The sequence below is a fragment of the Phoxinus phoxinus genome (assembly GCF_949152265.1).
Source record: "Phoxinus phoxinus genome assembly, chromosome: 13".
Lineage (NCBI taxonomy): Eukaryota > Metazoa > Chordata > Actinopteri > Cypriniformes > Leuciscidae > Phoxinus > Phoxinus phoxinus.
Window position 1 is genome coordinate 28,956,076 of NC_136888.1, and position 22,159 is coordinate 28,978,234.

Sequence of the window (22,159 nt, forward strand, 5' to 3'; positions counted from 1 at the left end):
GATGAGGATAGTGAGGAGGATCAGGAGAGAGATGAGAGAGTGTAGAGTCCGCGGTAAGCAGAACTACTTTCAAAACACTTCGGCTATGAGTGTAGGAACCCATTACCCAGTTACACATTATTTCCACATCTGCATAGTTGACGATTACAGCAATTTACTAGAAGTTTAATAAGGCGCGTTTGTATCCATGTTTTCCACCAAAATAAAAGCTTGATGCAGTTTCCGCCAAAATAAAAGATCACGTGCTTATCTCTTTCAAGTATAGAAATTAGTACAAAACTAATTATGAAAGTTTCCTTTATTTTTCAGTGCATTTGTTTTACAATTGTTTTATGGCTATTAGGCTACTGTCATGAGATTAATATTATAACTATTATTATGTAGTGTAATGTAGACAGACACTGTTACTAAAAGAGGTTTGATTTTTTTCTTTGTTTAATTTGCACACTTAATATATGGGTTGGAGCTTTTAATTTTGAACTCTCAAACTGCACCAGATTGATGAATTTAACATAAAAATGCACAAAATTTTCTTACGGGGGGGGGGCATGCCCCCAAACCCCCCTAGAGGGACAGAGGTCCTCACCACAGCTTTACAAAAGATCCAATGCAGCTTATAGCTTGTGTTTTGGATGCATCACTGTGGAGTATAGTTCAATTGTATTAATAAATGACAATTTTGTACTTATTTCATCTGTTAACTCTCTCTTTTTCCTACTCACTCATTACATGGCATTAGTGGTTTTAATGAATAGGTGTTGAACAAAAACATATTCAAGGGCGTGCAAAGATGGGTGGTGTTTACGATCATATGTAGTGGGCCAGTCTGGGCCAAAACGCCCGGGCCGATTTTGTGTCCCAGTCCAGCCCTGTTGGTATTGACATCGTTGAATAAACATGAGCACTGCACATTTCAAAGTCAAAGCGCGGCGCGGGTTTTTTATATAAATGCATCTGAAGTGAACTGACTGTCTTTAGAAAAGTTTCGATGTTATTTCAATTGAATCTTTCTTTATCTTTCCTGATAAAGCAGCATTTAGGAGCGCTACGCTGGCAACACTTTAATACAGGTTTGAAAGCCCCACAAAAATATTCTGTTTAAAGGATGTTCACTTTCAAAAACACTTTTGCTGATAATTTACTCACTCCCATGTCATCCAAGATGTCCATGTCTTTCTTCAGTCGAAAAGAAATTAAGGTTTTTGAGGAAAACATTCCAGGATTTTTCTAAATATAATGGACTTCAATGGCAACCAACTAGGGATGCAAACGATTAATCGATTATCGATTAATTGTCGATAATACATTAATCGATCAAACTTATCGATCATCGATTAAGCAGGTTCATGCGCGTGCGTGCTGCTCAACCGCGAAACACAAGCGAGCGCGCCGGAGTTATGTTTGGGACTGTTTTACACCTTCATCATGACTATAAGTTTGCGTGTGCATTCGCAGCCTTTTGTTTTGTGCAAATGCAAGTTGTAATAGTTTATTATGTGTACGTTTATTATGTGTATTATGTGTATCTATATCTGATTTATCTCATAGCCTATATTGGATGCATTTGGTTAAGAATTGTTGAAGCGTGATCTTTAGCGCGCGCAGCTCAAACGGCAATGCACGACTAATAATGACTATTGGGACTGTCATATTACATAACATTATAAAGAGAACAATAGTGTAATAAAACATTGTGAAGTATTTGGGTTTAGTTGCCGTGTCGCGTTGTTCCAGGAAGAGCGTGTCCACAACATGAGTCATTCTGAATGGCACGTAACTCAAGTTCACTTGTGCATTCACGTCATTTTGTGCAGATATAATTTGTAATATTATGTTTATTTTGTATATATCTGACTAATCTCATATAGATTGCGCTTCTTTGAGATAAATAATGCACTAGCAAAGTGCTCAACGGTTATTCATTCAGCGCGCGCCGCTCAAGCAGCATTAATGCACGACTAATAATAACGATGATTAATTTGGGACTGTCATATTACATAACATCAGAACACTATTTTATTAAATCGTTGTGAATTCATTGGGTTTAGTTGCCGTTTTCAGTGCGTTTCAGTGCATGTCTAACGTAACACTGCAAGCACGCATCTGAGGCGGCGTTGGTGACACGTTGTATTATTAGTCGTTATATTTGATTATTAAATAATTAATTTAATTTATCATTCACATCGAAACATTTTACAATCCTACTAGCCCTTCATTTGGATTAAAAAACATTCTCATTCATTTGGTGAGTAACATAGCGTTTTTAACAAACCCTGTCATGCTGGCCATATGCACTGCAGCAGACGCATAATTGATCATTCATTTAAATTACGATCGATCATAGGAATTTGTGAAAATTGACATCCCTTCAGTTCTATATTTGAAGTTTCCAGGTCTAGTAATCTTACTGTTACCTTTCTCAGACCAAGCATCAATAAGTGCTGCTAATGTTTCAAGTTTTTCAAGTTTACCAGATAGATTATTATGTAGACTTAATATAGTTTAGGCTAAGCCTACCCATATAGATTTTTATTTAACATTTATTTTATGTTGCTTAATGTTTGCAACATGTGAGCCAGTGCACAACTATTTTTTATGTATTTAAATTCTCTGTGCATAATTTATTTTGTTAAACTACATAAATGCCATTCTGTACCGTATCCCAACTGTTACAATAAAACATCATTTGAGCAATATAACATGCATTTTTGTTCAGTATATAAGCAATATTTTGCTTTTTATGTTAAAGACACTGTTGATACCGTGAGAAATGTACATTCTCAGGAAAATAGCCGCTTATCAGTTAATCGTTAATCGATCGATAAGGTCAATCAATTAATGATTAATGAATTAATCGATAATTTGCATCCCTACAACCAACGGTTTGAAGGTCCAAATGTCAGTCTCAATCATAGGTCTCAATGCAGCTTCAAAGGCTCTACACTATCCCAGTCGAGAAATAAGGGCCTTATCTAGCGAAACGATCGGTCATTTTCTAAAAATAAATAAAAATTTACTTTTTAACCACAAATGCCCATCTTGTACCATCTCTGAGATGAGTCACGTGTTACGTCATCACGTTGGAAAGGTAAAGTATATTTTAAATTAAATTTAAAAAAATTTCCATTATTTTATTTTTAAAATAAAAAACTTTTCTATAAGGTTGTTTAATTAACAATAGTAGATTTATAAATTAATATCAACAACCTATATTAATAAATGCTATAAAAACTTTAGTTCATTGTTAATTCATTATACCTAAATTTTAAGTGTTACCATTTAAAAAAAATTATAATTCCATGATTTTCCCAGTCCTGGAAATCTTTTAAAGAAATTTTAAAATACCTTGATATTTCAAGATTAAAAAAAAAAAAAATCATCATAGGAACCTTGCAGATAAAGACAGAATAAGACCTATGGTATACATATTTCAGATGCCACCACATGCAGTTAAAGATCCATTGTGTTAATGTGTGAAAATCAAACGGCCTCACCAGGCAAGCTGAAAGGAGATGACATCTCACTCTCCAGCTCCTCAGAGAGTTTGTCTTCCGCTACGTTGCCATTTTCCATGGTGTCAGCTTTCTGGTCAGCCACCAGGACTTCGTCCCCCCCATTGGCCGTCTTTACCAGCCGCTGCTGCTGCATGCATGCATAATGAGCAAAAACTGCTTTCACAATCTCACTTTTCAATTAAGATACTTTGAAGGAATAGTTATTCCCAGCCAGTATGATGCTATTTTTCCCCAAAACACATATGGGTTAGAAAAAAAACATTGTAAATAGCAGATTTATTTTCCAATTTCTGGGTGATCTGTCCCTTAAAAGGTTATACTGACAACCTTCTGTACAAGGGTTTTCCAGCATTTAATTTTTTTGGTGGCCGCCAAAGCTCGGTCAGTGAAGTGCTGCGCTTGTGACAGGGCGTATGCTACTGAAAGATCGAGCAGAGAGCACCGCCCCCGGCCGCGTGTGCGCACACACCTTCAAGTTTAAACTAAGCGCTGTCTTGCTCTCTATCCCTCACACATATTAATCAAAATCAATTAACGCAATGGTAAAAGGTCGGCAGACCGAAGTTTCACTTAGAGCATTGCTCCACTTTGTAGGCTACGCTGCGACTTGATACTTTTTTGCTACTTTGTAATAACTTCCTGAGGCCAGCGTTTCTGGAAATGAACGAGGGTAAAACCTTTTTTAGACCTGACTAAATGAAATTTAAGACCTCGGATGAAAATCGGGCCGTTTTTAAGACGTTTTAAGGTCTTAAATTTAAAGTTCCGAAATTTTTTCTTTTTAAGACCCCGCGGTAACCCTGTGAAAAGCGTTCCGCACATTCAGCTGTCAAACCTTTAAATAAAACGAAAAAGCCTATCCAGTGATGAAATGTCTTCTGTGTTGAGACAAATCTTGTGCGATGTCCTAACAGCTGGGATAATCACACAACGTGTACATGTCCGTAAGGACACTTCCGATTTGCGAACTATTGACTCATTTGAACCGATTCACTTTAAAGAATGGTAAAAACAACTGATATGTCCAACACTGAACTCACAAGAAGTCTGAATCGGCATATAACAAATCGGTAACACCTTACAATAAGGTTCCTTTTATTCAACTCTAGTTAACTACATTAGTTAACATTAACTATTAATAAACTGCACTTCTACAGCATTTATTAATCTTTGTTGTTTGTTTATTTGACCATTTACTACATTATTGAAATCATTTGTGTTTGTTAACATTAGTGTACTGTGAAGTAACACGAACAAACAATGAAAAGCTGTATTTTTTATTAACTAAGATTAATAAATACAGTAACAAATGTATTGCTCATGGTTAGTGCATGTTAGTTATAGCCTAATACATTAACTAATGTTAACAAATCAAACCATATTGTAAAGTGTTACAAACAAATAATTTAGTCAAAACACCTCTTAAATTTGAGTACCGGTATGTACGAGTGCTTACCCCATTTTTTTAAGTAAGAGTGGTAAACTTTAAATAAACTAATAAAACTTAAAATAATTTCAGGTTATTTATTTAGCAATGTGTAGAAAAATTACCCCAAATTATTTAGTTTAGACTAGAGTGAAGTGAAATTAGGAAAAAAAGCAAGTTGTAGTTAGCTAGCTGCCAATTTTATTCAATTGTATATGGTAGAAAATTAGACAATTAACGTTTTAATGCTACTTTTTTATATTATTATGATCACATACCAAAGTAATTATCAGTTGTTTTTTAAATCTATGGAAAAAAAAAAGCTTTTTTTTTTTTTTAAAGAGGTTAAGAAAGGATGACAGTGTCTGTCGGCCACCACCGAAGACCAATTTTGACCCAGGAAAAACCGCCTTCTGTGTCTATAACATTCATCCATCATCAGTTTAACACCATTCCCAGCCTCAATTCTTTCTGAACTAGCTGACATGTCCTTATCAAATTCCTCAGCAGTCTTTGTAGCAGGGGTTTGAATTTCGAACACAATTCTTTGAATGCCAGCATGTGGATATTTATAGAAACAGTTTAATCAGCCTCACACCCAGAACTGGGCTACCTGATGAGAGATCTCCACAGTGCCGAGTTAACCAACAAAGACGGGTGCATAAGCTATTCAGAACTCTGGTTTATAATCCAGTCTCTGGGTTGCCAGAGTTACACTATTATAAATCGGATAGTGCAAACTCGTAATTGATGAGCTGCATTTGAAGCCCTTATAAAATAGCTGAATACGTCCATTTTACATAAAACATTGAATTTAACAATCAACATTCACAACCCATATATTTCTCTATTGTCACATTTTCCATGTAAAAGATGATGTTTGAAAAAGCTACAATAAGTAAGATGGATGAATTTAATGGCACAAATTTAATGTATTGTGTTCCACTCATGCAATTCTAAACCTGTTTTTTTTTTCTTTCTGTCCAACACGGTCCTTTTAAAATGGACTTGAGGTACTCAGTTTCCGTTACTGTGTTAAAATCAACGTAACCCAAAGACTTTTGAGGATTATTAGCTTATTTTCTCAGAGGTGTTCACTCAGCAGGTGTATTTTCTTACCTCGTTGATGATAAGTCGGCTTGCCATGCGCAGACGTGTCTTGGGTCCAAAGTGGTTGGTGATCATGACCCTGAGGCCGGCCTCGGGAAACCGATAATGTGGTGGGCTTGAATTTATCATCTCGTCCACCATCACAACAGAGCCCCTAGAGTATATTTTACTGGGCTTTACTGCGGACACGGAAAAAAAAAAAATTGTAAGTGGACCTACACATGGTACTCATGCCCAAAACACACAGTATTTGTACACACACACACGCACACACGCACACACCTGTCAAACCTACCCGAGAGACCAATAGACCAAAAAATAAATAAATACACAAAACAATGGTGCACGGAAACCAGCAGGACCATAAACCCAAACTCTCAAAAGAAAAAAAGATGCATCTAAAGTCCTCTCTGTCAGTGAGAGACTGACTCCTGCTGGGATAGACTGTAGGCTCACCTCTGAGCCCCTCAGGATACTGTCAGAAACCATCAACACATAGAATACTGACATAAAAAAAGATATCTCAACCATCCTCCAGATTACAGCTGGACATCACAGGAAGAGCTCTACTGCCAATACACTATCAACAACGACAAACACAATGACCAAAAATATATTTAAAGAGGGGGTTAGCGTTTCCCAAACACTCGTTTCTGCTATTCGTTGGCCAAACAGATCTCAATCTCATGCCACCAAGTCTTCATTGTTGTTAGGGTGTCGCAATATGTCGGTATTGACTACTATTGACTAATATTGTGATATTTAACCCTATAAAGCTTACTGTATCATTTGATACACACCAAGGACAATAACTATAAAGAGTTAATACAAATATTTCTCAGTATTAAAGAATAGCAGAGTTCACTCCACAGTTATAAATATAATGGCACAGAGAAAGAATATCATTTGAATAATTTTCAGAATGATTTTATTCAGCTGATGGACGATAAAAACATTGACAGCAAATCAGAATCCATCCTGCTGTAACAAGCTGGACATATTATCTTACCAAGAGATTATTGAGAGATAGAGCCACAACTTGTATTTATATCCATTTTATGCAAGTAGTCTGCTATACTGTTATAAAGATTTCATTTTTTTAACTTAGGCTACAAGCTATCAGAATTTCATATTTTTGGCCATATAAATATCAGCCCAATATATATATGAAAAGTGGTTTCTATATGAAAGGTGTTAAAAATAACAGGGCTTGGTGACATCAAAAAGTCATTTTAAAAGCAGAGCAATTATTATATTTTGATATTATTATATGAAGATTATGAAGACAACGGTTTTTTCTTTGGAACTACATACTCTGATAAATTGTGCACAATAAGACCAGGAATATCCTCAATTCTGCCGATGGTACCATATCTATTATTTCACTTGCCTTTGTCTTTAGAAGCTATCTTCAAAAAAACTCAAATGAATACAAACCTTATTATACAGGCACAGTGACCAATACAATTTTGTAAAAGAATGGAAGGATGCATCACTGGTACTGGGAATAAGACATGAACACACACACACACAAACGCGCATGCACGCGCACACACACACACACAGCACTGCAAGATGAGACAGGAGCCAGGGCAGATTTAGTAAGGCTAAACAGACAGGCTTCAGCAGGGGGGTGACAGAGACCGCCACGCAGCACAATGGTTAGAGCTGCACTACAGGACACTGTGCTCTGAAACAGAAAGCGCACCACGGTTATTCAGCAAGGAAGCAAAGTGTCAGCCTCTCATAAGAGATGTCAGATAGCTACGCATTCAGTAAGTGTTGTTGGCGTAGGTTTTACAAACAGAAGACATACAGATAGTAGAGTGAAATTAATTTAAAGAGAACAAGATCCGACTTTGTTGCAAGCAGCAGAGGGTTAGTCGCTATCCCATGAGGAAGCCTGTCTAGTTACCCTTACCTGGGCTGAGTAACGGCCATGATGCATCATCCCAAAACTGCCCATAACATTCATTACCATCCTCCATCTCGTTGCTGACCGTGTTACCATTGACGACACCCTTGTCTTCCTTCCCCGTAAAGTAGTTTTGAATGCTGGTGTTAAACCTAAAAAAAATAAAAACACCACAAAAACTGATTTAAACAAAACAATCTAAAATCCAAAAGGTGTGGAAACAGTGAAATTTCACAGTCCATTATCTATTGATAGTGACATGATATATGAAGCAAAACTCGCACAGAAATCACTTTTAAACCAAACCAAACTTCCTGTTGGTCAACATGTCGAATGACCAACTTGAACCATTGCAAAATCTGCATAAGGAAATTAGGGCTGGGACGGTATGGATTTTTTCTTACCGCGGTTGAAAAGCAAGAAATTCCCGCAGTATAGCGGTAAACCGTTTTGTATAAATTGTATCTTAATTTTAAATCACAGTTTCATCAACAAATTGCCTGGAATTAATAAATAAGAAGCAAATATAGCAGACATATAATCAGGACGTGGAGGCGCCCGTGCAATCTCTTGCATTGCATTTCGTAGAGAAGACTTTACTCTGGGAAAATATTTATTTATTTTTGTCCCCGATTGGAATTCTGGGGATACAACATAGCCAATAGGCTATACTAGGGACTTTAGCCGTTAAATATCTTTGCTGCATTGGATCAGTCTCCTTTCTAGAACAGCCAAGAGCTTTCTAGCCTCGCGGCAGCAGCGCCTTGCATCGCCCATAGACCTTAAAACAATCAGCGGGTGCGGTTTTGAAAATTGGTCAAAAAACTTTGGTGCGGACGGATGAGTTTTGTGGCGCATCAATGGAATGTTATTATGTGTCATGGAACATTGCGCTCCCCAACTCGCGAAAGGTCGGATTTGCTCCATCTTTTGATAAGTTTTGTTTAGAAAACCTTGAATCCACGAAAGACTAGGGATGGGAACCGAGAACCGATTCTTCTTCAGAACCGGTGCCCAGTGAATCGATTCCTTGGAACCGTTAGCATGCCTGCGTATCGATTCCGCGTATCGGTTCCGCTCGTTGCAAATGTGTCATGACGTCACACACGCGCTGCATTGTTTTGATTCAGAGCGCGGCAAACATGGCAGAGGCAGAAGTTCGACGCAGAAGTATAATGAGGCATTTAACGGGACGCCATGTTGCTTTCCGACCAGCCATCGCGTGCCGTCTCACACACATTCACTCGCACACATACCCACTCACTGCACACACACACACGCGCTCACTCACTCACACAAACGCACACATGTTCACTCACACACACGCGCGCGCACATACACTCACTCACTAGCGCTCACACGCTATCTCGCGCTCACGCACACACTCTCGCTCACTCATAAGCGCACATACACACTCTCTCGCGCTCACTCACACACACACAAACGCACACATGCTGCTCACTCACACACTATCTCGCGCTCACTCACACACACACACGCGCGCGCACACACACACTCTCGCTCACTCACTCTCGCTCACTCACTAGCGAACACACGTTTTGTTTCAGGTTGAATCCAAATGAGCACTGTTAATATTCCAAAAGGCACAAGCTCTTCCTTGACTGTTTTCAGTCTGTGTTTTTCGTTTTTATGGCACATAAATGGCAGTTTTTTTGTTTTATTTTTTTGTCTGGACCAATGAATGCGAAGGCACTAAGGCACTCTTCTTGATAATCTTTCAAGGCACACACTAGCGTGCCATGGCATACTGGTTGAGAAACACTGCGGCTATAGGTTCCTGGACTTTCCTTTGAGAAGTAGCTCACCTACTTTTAGGTTTGTTCTGAGGTTGCTACACATAATTTGTGTATATGTGCTCTGTCCTGTGTCTTCTGATCAGATATTAAAGCGAGTTAATACTGTAAACAAACAAATTTGTTCTTATTCCCTCACCCAATGAGAATCGATAAGAGAATCGATAAGGAATCGGATCGATAAGCAATATCGATAATGGAATCGGAATCGTTAAATCCTTATCAATTCCCATCCCTACGAAAGACACAATGTCGTTAGAATCAATGAATCCATGTCATTAGACACAACGTGCGCACATGTGCAAGGCAATGTTTTTTTGTGGTGATGACGGTGACTAGCTCAGACCCGCGGTAAGCGTCACGTGACCGCGGTATTGCGGTAACCTTCCCAGCCCTAAAGGAAATCTTTCACCCTCACACGTAATTACCAATCGCGAGGATTCTTGTTGAAAAAAATTGGATTTCACCCAAAAAGAAAAAAAACTAACAATGTGACCGCGTCAGTATACCAATACCAGCTAAAATTAAGAACTCAATGCCTTAAATTTCAATACCACAGAGTAAGTACTTTGATAACACACTCCTTTAGTTATTTAAAGAGTTAAAAATGAATGCGTAAATTATAAATAATTTCAAAATATTTGAAGGCTAAATGTTTTTTTTTTAATAAAAATAAAGATTCTAATGTTTAAATGAGTATACAAAAAAATAAGAAAAAAGACGACTCACTTCATGATGACGATGTAGCCAACATACATGAGAATCAGTATCAGACTCTCCCACCTGCAGAGAGAGAAGGAAGCCAATCAGATCTCTGCCTTCAACTAGTCAGAATTAGGTATACTCAGACAGAGGTTCACTTACCACAAAATCTTGTCATCGTAAATAAACTGAAAGAAATACACAGTCTGTAAATAATCATGGAGTGGCAGCAGAATTTCAGTGCACATGGTTCTTTTCATCATGTATTTTCTCCTGCATTTCCTTCACAGATAAATTAGTCTAAAAAATATATAAATATAACTTAAATATTTACTTAAAAAAAAAAAAAAAAAAAAGTAAAAGATTAGATCCAAACCAACCAGCCCCAAAATTAACATTCAAATAAAAAAATATATATTTTTTAACAAGAAAAAATCTCATTGGTTCTCGCACGTCAAGCGAACATGCTTGAGCTTCTGTTTACCACAAAAGATGTGAGTTGATGAATGTTTATATGTGAATAAAAGCCTAAATTCAATCTATTCATATAAAGCTATCATGTCTTCAGAATTTTTTTATTAAACCCCTCAATTCATATGGATTAGTTTAACAATCTCATTAACTTTTTAGCATCAAAGTGGTAGTTGCGTAGCTGTCAATGGAGGGACAGAAAGCTCTCCGATTTCATCAAAAAGTTCTTAATTTGTGTTCCGAAGATAATATCCATGTAAATATAAAAGCACTAGCAAATGACAGCAAGCATCACTTCCAGTCTTTCATAAAGGCTTCTAAGCCATTGTTTAACAACCTCAGAGCTCATAGAATATATTATCATGTATGCTAATTATCAGTTTCTCTGTGGAGAAAGTTAATGGGATATTTACTTACAGAACCTAATTTATGGTACCACTTAATTGCCAGATCTCAGATAAATTGACACTTACTACAATAAGGGCAACCACAGAAAAAATGTAGTAGGTCGAGTCTCTGAATACAGCATACTTGGTGAGATAAACAACCTAATTGGAAAAGAGAAGAGCTTTGTAAACAGAAGTCAACAAAAGCAACTATTCTTTTTTTTGTTCAAGTGTCAGGTCTACTGTACCCCCAAGTTTCCCACATGCAAAAAAAAAAAAAAAGGTTTATGCCCGGTTTCACAGACCAGGCTTAAGCCTAGTCCCAGAATAAAATGTATGTATGAGCTGTCTTAACTGAAAGCAACTTGCACTGATATATCTTAAAATATGTAAGTGGCATTGTTTTGTCTCAAGATGCACCCCTGTAATGTTTTACGTTTATAAAAGCTACTTAAATGTCGTAATTTAACTAAGGCCTAGTCCTTGGCTTAGTCTAAGCCATGTCTGTGAAACCAGCAGGGGCCAGTTGCAAAAACTGCTAAGACTCGTCTTACAAGTTATTCATCAAATGTTTTCCTTTAAGACGGTTCATAACTTGAAGTCAGTTACATAAAAACATATATTGGTCTAATTTGACACCGAAAAGTAAGACTGATTACCCCTAACTAACAGCTAGTTGGTCATACAAGTTCTTAAAACATTATAACCGTTTATGCAACTGGCCCCAAGCCTCAATTTCTTCAAAGAAAAAGAAAAAACATCACAGCAATGTACTTCAAAAAGGTCTTTCTTAGACCTCACTACAGTAACCATAGCATTTGTCTGCAAATCCTGTATTTATTGTGGTCGAACTCTTACATTGATTTATTTTTAATAATTCGCTTTCAAAAATTCCACTCTTGAAATGAGAATGAGAGACAGAAAACAACAGCAAGTCTGGAGAGTAATTTTCACATTGCAATGCTCAGATGAAAACATGAAAAGGTCAAGAGTTGCAGCAGCTCTGAAGGAGGGAAGCTGTAATATAGAGCTCAGAGAGCTGCTCACCTGCCCCGCAAAAATCCCACACACGCCGATGATGCACAGGATGTTGAACACAGCTGAGCCCACTATGGTACCCACCCCTACATCTCCATGTGTAATGAACACACCTGCAGAAAACAAGAGGGATCTAATCCACAGCAACTGTTGACACATGACTAATACATATACAAGCATCTGTACGTGTGGCTCACCAATTATAGAGGCAAACAGTTCTGGGGCAGAGCTTCCAGCTGCCATGAAGGTCGCTCCTGCTACATCTTCACTCATGTGCAGTTTCTAATGGATGGGAGGAACATACAAATTCACACAGAGAATTTGCGAAGGCCATAATTAAAAGGTCTAAATAGACTCGAGATGTGCAAAACTGCCTGTGGGTTGCACAAACAATTCCTTTAAGAGCTGCAAGTTATTCACTCTAAAAGGAGATTTTTTACATTCTTTGATTAATAGAAAGCTCAAAAGAAATAGAAAGAAAAATAGAAAGTTATTTTTACTGTCACCTTTGATCAATTTGAGCCCAAACTTTTGAACAGTAGTGTATATGACTCACTTGTGTTTTTTTTGTCCCTTAACCTGTTAGCCTTCAGCGCCACTTTTGAAAAATCCCCAGAAATTGCATTCTCAACCGAAAACAGATTCAGTTCATTGACGCTTTGTCCTAAAAGCACAAGTATGTTCTCATTTGAAAGCTGACACCTGGCACTTTATTGGAAATGTAGAATGAATTATTGTCATAATGAAAAAAAAAATTATGAATAGCTTCAAAGTTGTGTAAGTTATTAGAAATTTATTTTTATGAAACATCTTCATGAAAATTAAATTGAAGTTGGCCCGTCAGCACTCTAGAAATGCACTCCAGCTAAAGACACATGTCTGACCATGTTATATTTAAAATTTGAAGGTGATAAGTCTAAAACTCTGTATTTTGTTAAATGTTTTTCAAGATCATCTCAAATGACTTTATTTTGAATTGACTCTAAAATGCAAACTTGTGTTTATTGTCATCTATTAGCATCTATTCAGTCTATTGTCTCTATTGTTTTGTGGTGCAAACGAGACCCATTCAGTGACAGTCTCTCCTGCTCACATTTACACCTCTTCAGCCTGCTTATGGCCATAAATATGCTTTTCCTTTGTCTCCATTATAATGCCTAACGACTGGCTATTCACGGTTTTTCACCCCCTAATTTCTTTCATAATCTTCACTTCACATTTGAAACTGTATCAAATGCCTTTCTTAAATAAAGAAATATTTCAGTAAGCATTCCGATTTAGAAAAAAATCATAAAAAATAACAGCTAGATGGCAGGTGCAACTAGAGAGCTAGCTAGCATGTTAGCTTAGCACACCATCAATACACGACAATTTATGAGATTAAAACCATGTGTGTGCTCCAAACTTACTTTATAGCGCAAGTCGAGTGTTTTAAATAATCTTCTATGATCTTATTTGGCTTCAGAAAAGAAAATCAGACAGAATATATATTACTTTATGGTATTCTGCACAATGCTAAAGTCTATATCGATTAGCATTAGATTATAAATATAATCTATTATTATAAAAATACCTGACATGACTCGAAGAACACAGGTAAATCAAATATCATTGCAATCATGTTTATTGTCTTCAAAACATCTTTATCTGCGCGATCTCTGATAGCGTTGTTTATGTGAGTGACGTCCTGGAAGGTCACAGGTTATGGTTCTTCTTCGTGAGTGCACTGTGCACCATATTTGGAAAAATTCTGTGCATAGATCGCCCTCAGGCTGCTGGATGGATTGAAAACACAGTACATCAGAGTATCCAGCGCTCTTTATGTTTAGATCGACGCATTTGGATATAAATTCAATAAATATTATTCCTGTCTATAGAAATATGATGTAAACCTATGAGAATCTATCAATATTTCTCCAAATCTGCACATTTTTGAGCCAAAAGCCCTGAGGGACGTTGTTTTGTCACGCGTTCTCATGACAACACGGGAGTTTTTTTTGAATGGACGCGGCTGATGCTCATAATTCATATTAAAGGTATCGACTCATTTTTTCAATACATAAATCCTGACACAAATTAAGACATAACTGTCACTATAAGTTTCTCAGAATACAATAGTGGTCAAATACTGAAACGTGAGACTTATATCTTTTTAATGATGTATAGTTTGTCAAGGTAATAACATTAAATCTGATAGTAACTTTGAACTATATAAAAAAAAAACGCTTCAGTGCGTCCTCGCTCTGGTGAAGGCTAACAGGTTTTAATGAAGCGCAACATTTACAGTAGTCGTGTCATTGCATTGAAAAGATCTCCATAAAAATTATTTATAAAATACACTATTCTACCACAAATATAACAGGTTCCAAACTACATGAATGGAGTAAATGGCACACATTTAAGTCTTTTTTAGTAAACTATTCCTTTAAGGAACACTGCATAATTAGGATGGTTTTAGGGTCATCATGTCACTGATCAGACATATTTCTTAGAGATATTTTGACACTAAATGCAGAGTAATTGACATATTCAACAAATTCAAATCTTTAATAACAGATTTGAGGATTACGCATGAGAAGTTGAACAGTAATTTGTCTTGAAATGTATTGTCAAATACAGTGATTTTGTTTTGACAAAGGCAATGCTTTGATGATCGCTAAAGCACAGCACGCAGTCAACATGCAAAAAAAACACAAGCCAACCATCCTGACTTATAGCTAAAAGAGTTGCATATTAGTATAACCTGAACTAGCATTTGGCATTAAAGGATGGTGTGGGGAATTCTGGGTTTAGAAGAACAGGTAGAAGCTCATTGTCACTGCTGTACATTTATTCTTACCTCACAGATCTTCTCTAAAGAGGTCACGAAGTAGTCGTCACAGACAATAGCAAGGGCCAGAAACATATATAAAGCCTGAAAAGGAAAGCACAAACCACAATAAACCCATTAAAGAAAGACAAGAATGAGATGCACCATAATGGGGTTGATGTGCAGAAATAGTATAAGTGGTGTCTAAGGGTGCTTTCACACTGGGCTTGTTTGCTGCGGTCCGAGCCCGAGAGCGACTGTTCCCGGCACCCCCCCGCAGCGCCGGTCTGGTTTCACACTCAACTTGATTCTATCGAACCCAGGTGCGTTTGCGTGCATATTACGTCATCACAAACGTGCACAGCGCATGATAGAAAGCAGAACGTGGGTCAATATTGACTTCTTTTTTTTTTTATTGGGTGCCATTATGCGCAGATGAGTGAACAGGTTCACTGTGCATAAGGTGGCCTTCTGCTCCTTGCAAACGGACTCTTTTGAGACAGTGGATTTCCAAATTTGTTGGAAGTGGTTTTCCAAATTTGAATTTCTTCCAAAAAATTCCACGTGCTATGCGCGAATACACTGCAGGCTCACTCTCGCTCGTATCCAAGGCAAATCATCAACACTATCATCCCTTACATGCGTTTTATTTAATGCATTATAATCCGCTAAAGCGCATGCGCAGGTCACTTTACTTCTTGAACAAGCGCGCAGCCGAGTCAGTGTTGCTTTCAGATTCACGCGAACTGCAGCACGGTTCGGGAGGAACCAAAATCAGACCACCTCTTCCAGGTAGTCTCGGGTTTGGTACCCCAGTGCGCACCCGGGTCCGCATGACCGCGTTCACATTAGCGATTTTTCATGCGAACCGTGCCCCATTCCGAACTAAACTGCCAGTGTGAAAGCACCCTTAGTGATCTTCTGTTCTATAAGCAGTTGTTACAGGGTGGCCTCAGTGCTGTAAACTCATAGTGGCAAACTCATGACCAGTCACAAATTACGAAAAAAGCTGACAAACTATTTATAATTGTCATAAAATTGTCAGACATGCACTATTTATCCTGGATGACAAGGTCAACTGGTGAGCAAGGCTAGATGTTGATGGACGTACACACAAAGTTTGCCTACCGCAAATATGTGTAGCAGAACAGCTCCTTGTGTACGCTGTCTGTTGGTGAATAAATCCACAGGGAACTCGAGGATGGCTGCATTGGAAATTAGAAAGAAAAAGTCACTTTGGCGCAAGTTGTCACTTTGCATGAAATGATGGTACAGTCCAAAGAACGATTGGAATGTGTGGGCAACAGAATATAAATTATGCCTGCAAGGACATACTACTTAACCTGTTAACCTTCACCAGAGCGAGGACGCTCTGAAGCGTTTTTTTTTTTAAATAGTTCAAAGTTACTATCAGATTTAATGTTATTACCTTGACAAACTATACATCATTAAAAATATATAAGTCTCACGTTTCAGTATTTGACCACTATTGTATTCTGAGAAACTTATAGTGACAGTTATGTCTTAATTTGTGTCAGGATTTATGTAATGAAAAAATGAGTCGATACCTTTAATATGAATTATGAGCGTCAGCTGCTCCATTCAGAAAAAAACTCCGGTGCTGTTGTCTTGAGAACGCGTGACAAAACAACGTTCCTCAGGGCTTTTGGCTCAAAAATGTGCAGATTTGGAGAAATATTGATATATTATCATAGGTTTACATCATATTTCTATAGACAGGAATAATATTTATTGAATTTATATCCAAATGCGTCGATGTATACATAAAGAGCGCTGGATACTCTGATGTACTGTGTTTTCAATCCATACAGCAGGCTGAGGGCGCCATTTGCACAGTTTTTTCCAAATATGAAAGCTCACGAAGAAGAAATAACCTGTGACCTTCCAGGACGTCACTGACATAAACACAGCTAACGTTAGCTTTCAGAGATCGCTATAACATGCAGATAAAGATGTTTTGAAGACAATAAACATGATTGCAATGATATTTGATTTACCTGTGTTCTTCGAGCCATGTCAGGTATTTTTATAATAATAGATTATATGTATAATGTAATGCTAATCTATATAGACTTTACAATAGTGCAGAATAATATCAAATCATATATTTTCTGTCTGATTTTCTTTTCTGAAGCCAAATAAGCTCATAGAAGATTATTTAAAACACTCGACTTGCACTATAAAGTAAGTTTGGAGCACAAAAAGGGTTTTAATCTCATAAATTGTCGTGTATTGATGGTGTGCTAAGCTAACATGCTAGCTAGCTCTCTAGTTGCACCTGCCATCTAGCTGTTATTTTTTATGATTTTTTTTCTAAATCGGAATGCTTACTGAAATATTTCTTTATTTAAGAAAGGCATTTGATACAGTTTCAAATGTGAAGTGAAGATTATGAAAGAAATTAGGGGGTGAAACACCGTGATTAGCCAGTCGTTAGCGATTATAATGGAGACAAAGGAAAAGAATATTTATGGCCATAAGCAGGCTGGAAAGGTGTAAATGTGTGCAGGAGAGACTGACACTGAATGGGGCTCGTTTGCACCACAAAACAATAGAGACAATAGACTGAATAGATGCTAATAGATGACAATAAACACAAGTTTGCATTTTAGAGTCAATTCAAAATAAAGTCATTTGAGATGATCTTGAAAAACATTTAACAAAATACAGAGTTTTAGACTTATCACCTTCAAATTTTAAATATAACATGGTCAGACATGTGTCTTTAGCTGGAGTGCATTTCTAGAGTGCTGACGGGCCAACTTCAATTTAATTTTCATGAAGATGTTTCATAAAAATAAATTTCTAATAACTTACACAACTTTGAAGCTATTCATAATTTTTTTTTCATTATGACAATAATTCATTCTACATTTCCAATAAAGTGCCAGGTGTCAGCTTTCAAATGAGACCGTACTTGAGCTTTTAGGACAAAGGGTCAATTAATTGAATCTTTTTTAGGTTGGGTATGCTATTTCTGGGGATTTTTCAAAAGTGGCGCTGAAGGCTAACAGGTTAATCATAATGCAAGAAAAATACATTGTATGTAGTACAGATGGTCACCAGCAGGCTTGGGAGGGTTACTATAAAAATGTATTCCGTTACAGTTAAAAATAACTTCATAAAAAAAGTATTCAGTAACGTGATCCAAGTACCACAATATGAAAGTAATGTAATCTGATTACTTTTGGATTACTTCAGGGAAATATTTAAAAAATATATATATTTATTAAGAATTTCACAGCCCTGAATATATATTTATGTAAAGAGCTAATACAGAAATCTAGTGGCTACTGTATGGCATTACAGATTATTGTGTTTTATTTGTAACTTTTTTATTTTATGTATAAGAAAAAAACAAAAAACATTTTTAAATTCTACACAATATACATATTAGTTTATTTTAAAATAGGCCTACATGTTGACTAAAGCCGTGATCTTTCTTAATTTGCCTGACTGAACTTGGGGCATTGGCAGTGGGAGTTCCCCTATGTTTCCTTGACAGCGAACATCCCGTTAAGTGAGAATAAATTAATAAAGCACATTTTGGGTCTAACACATTTTCACAAAAAAAAACGTCACTCTTAATTTCTACAGATTCCAGCATCCATGAATTGAAAGCGTTTTTACCCACGGGCAGCATCGTTTCTACTAGCAGCAGTGATTCAGTCTGCATCTGAAGAGATTGTAGACAGCTGTTATTTGTGCATGCACCAGCGGGTGGCACACGTGAGTCATTACTGGCAACAGAAACAGGAACTACTGTAGGCTATAAACAAGCAGCGCTTAATGTAGTGTTATTATGCCAAAACACTGATTTATTTAGTTTTAAATGAAACCATTGTAATCCTGAAAGTATTCCCCCTATTTTTCAAAATGTAGGTGATACATATGACATACTGATTACATAACACCGTTACATGTATTCCGTTGCTCCCCAACCCTGATCACCAGTGTATGGGACTGAATTTATTATTTCACACATTGACACCACAGCCATGGGTAAGCTCAATTTAGAAATGGGAAAGAAAATGACTGATGCATGATAGCATGTAAGCAGTATATAGTAAGCTCAGAGAGACCATTCAGTGACACATCCAGTATTGCGCTTTGCTAGCGGGATGCCTCTCTTGCTACACCTAGTACTCTTGGATCTGGGTGGGTTGAATATGGATTCCCACACCCAGTATAACAGACTCTAGAAAAATATCATTGTGTAGTTAAATGTAAACAAAAAAAAGCTAATAAATTTTTTTACATTTGCCTATGATTTGCAGTGAAATGTCTCTAATGCTTTGTTTTTGCTTGAAAATAATGTGTCCAAATAAATAAACTAAACTAGCCTATATGAACTAAAATAAAATATGTAGGTTCAAATAGTCAATTCTATAACAGACAAGGTAATTGAGCAGTTAACACACTAGTCCAGTAGTTTTCAAAGTGTGTGGCACGATCACAAAATCAAGTTCAAAATAATTTGTGATAATCAACATTTTGCCACAAATGCAGTAGATAGAGCTTAAATCCATATTGAACCCAGGACATTCCTTTAAATCTGGCTTATATGCCTCTAAGGCCTGTTAGAGCAAAATTACTAAACATCAAAACCTCACAAACACATGGCTGGGTAGGTCACACGTCAGTACATTCTGTCATGGCAGCCCTGTTTGTGACCCGGTCAGCCCTGTAGGTCAAATAATTCCCAATGGCACAAGATGCTCCCTGTCAGGGCCACACTACCAAAAAAAACCTCACATAATTAAATCAACATCATGCCTTAATCTACACAGGCATCTGCCCCGCTAAAGCAAATTAAATCTCAATTCTTTTGGTCTACTGATGGGGACAACCATAACAAGTTGCCACGATGATGCTACGGTGTTGTGAGTGGTTGCTGGATATTGCCAAGTAGGGCTAGGTATCATTCAAAAAAATTTTAGATTTTGACTCCGATACCGGTTCGTGGGATGAGCAAAAATCGACTAAAATATGTTGAAATAAAATGTATTTGTATAGCCTAAGCAACGTATTAAACTGCAAATTAACATTTATATGCCCTATAACATATCATAAAAACGACATGTTACGGACGAAATATGAATCTTTAGACAAGATTTTTCGTTGACTATAACTTTATAAATATAGATTATAAAGTTTTTACTGTAAAATAGAAAATACTGCCACATCAAATAAGCTTGAACTATCACGTCCATAACATTATTTTTTCCTCATAACGCAAACATGAGAAATAAAATAAAATTAATATTTTATGTTCTGTGGAGAGCCATCCCTTCTTCACCTGGAGGGTAGTATTACTTTTGGTTTGGGCAGTGTAATTTTCACAGAATTACTAAATAAATATTTTGGCACCTAAAAGTTAGAGAATTTTTTTTGTCACGTCCGTAACATATGTGTATTTCTCTCACATTGTAGACTGATATTTTTCTAATGTCTTCAATCCTTTATTAAGGGAGTATGCATATATAAAGAGAAGTTTCAATATATTGGTATTAAATGCATTTTCTGAGAATTTATATTTCAAGTTTTGACTGCAAATGTCACATCCATAACGCTGGAATTGCCCAGCATCAAAAACGGCTTAAATCTTCTACTGCAAACTCATTTTTCAGTCTGAAGAGCTCATTAAAAAAACTTGAACTAATAGCTCTCCCCGTTAAGAAGTAATCCATCATAAATGACAGCATGATGTTTTATCACAAGCACCATCATCGCTACTATTGTAGTTATCTGAAGGGTTGAGAAAAACAAACGAAATCCCAACGTTTTATCCATCAAGCGGAAGAGTCATTGGTGCCCTGATCACATTTCCCTTCCCACAGCTTGCCCCTCCCATATCACGAGAAGGAGAGGACACCCTCAAGGTCGTCTCTTGAGAAAACCCACAGAGCACATGCAGACATAGAGTTTCATGCACAGCCTACCAGAAACAAAATACACAGGCCTACACACACACTCCAGACATTCACAGCAGCCACATCCAAGAGAACTGAACTGCTTGGTGCTATTGAATAGCCTACATTATACTTGCATATAGTAGCTACATTATATTTTGAAGCCAAAGGGTTATATGCTAAAAAAAAAAAAAAAGTGACCCCTGAGTGCACATGCAAAAGTTGCCACCATAATGCTACAGGGTTGTGGGTGGTTGCTAAGCAGTTGATAGGGCATTCTGGGTGGATGTAAAGCCATTGAAAGGTGGACCCAAATCAAATAGCCCACGAACAAGACTCTGTTCTGGTCTCTAGATATGGCACGGATCCCTTCTTAAATTCAAGCCTAAAGGCGTTTTAGCAATTGTACCATTTCGCCCATCAAGCAAAATCGTACAGAATCTCTGATCGTTTAGAAAAGTAACAGCAGCTTCATAAATTTGTGTAACAAAAACAATGAAAGTCAATGGGGTCCAAAACATTGAACCTCAATGACAATATACAAAAAATAATGAAATTAGTACAGTTTTAAATTATACAGTGCATTCATAGTATACTTGCATAGTGCATCAATTGGGACACAAGTCTTCTGAAGAAGCATAACCGCCTTATATAATAAACAGTGCATTCATAGTATACTTGCATAGTGCATCAATTGGGACACAAGTCTTCTGAAGAAGCATAACCGCTTTATATAATAAACAGATTTAATAGGTTTTATTAATACATAAACATTAAATCGATCAACAGAGCTCATCAAATTAAATATTGCAAACAGAAGTTCAATGATGCTTGCTTGACACACAAGAACATAAGGTTTAGGGAAAATGCATGAGTAAATATGATTAAACATCAGCAGATATGAATGATGAAGCAACCATTTTCCATAGGTGCTGCTGCTTCTGTGAGATGGGACTTCATGTGGTAATCAGCAGGACCTGCTGCTGACAGTGGAAGTTGTTTTTATCTAGGTTGATGCACTTGTGTGAAGCATCGCAATC

The 22,159-nt window shown here is 37.0% G+C and overlaps 1 protein-coding gene across 7 annotated transcripts in view; it reads right to left on the reverse strand.

Annotated features, from left to right (window-relative positions):
- Positions 1-22,159, reverse strand: part of slc24a4a (solute carrier family 24 member 4a) — a 52,582-nt gene that overhangs the window by 8,806 nt on the left and 21,617 nt on the right. For 2 of the 7 annotated variants that reach the window (XM_079632445.1, XM_079632446.1), the window contains exons 2-12: positions 18,838-18,947; positions 16,315-16,391; positions 15,217-15,291; positions 12,575-12,659; positions 12,387-12,490; positions 11,427-11,501; positions 10,645-10,670; positions 10,510-10,563; positions 7,973-8,118; positions 6,061-6,230; positions 3,495-3,642 (exon numbers count right to left, since the gene is read on the reverse strand). In XM_079632445.1, the coding sequence (XP_079488571.1) occupies positions 3,495-3,642; positions 6,061-6,230; positions 7,973-8,118; positions 10,510-10,563; positions 10,645-10,670; positions 11,427-11,501; positions 12,387-12,490; positions 12,575-12,659; positions 15,217-15,291; positions 16,315-16,391; positions 18,838-18,883 (1,006 nt within the window). In that variant the 5' untranslated portion in view covers positions 18,884-18,947. The remainder of the gene's footprint in view (positions 1-3,494; positions 3,643-6,060; positions 6,231-7,972; positions 8,119-10,509; positions 10,564-10,644; positions 10,671-11,426; positions 11,502-12,386; positions 12,491-12,574; positions 12,660-15,216; positions 15,292-16,314; positions 16,392-18,837; positions 18,948-22,159) is intronic. The other 5 variants (XM_079632442.1, XM_079632443.1, XM_079632444.1 and 2 more) reach the window with 4 other exon arrangements.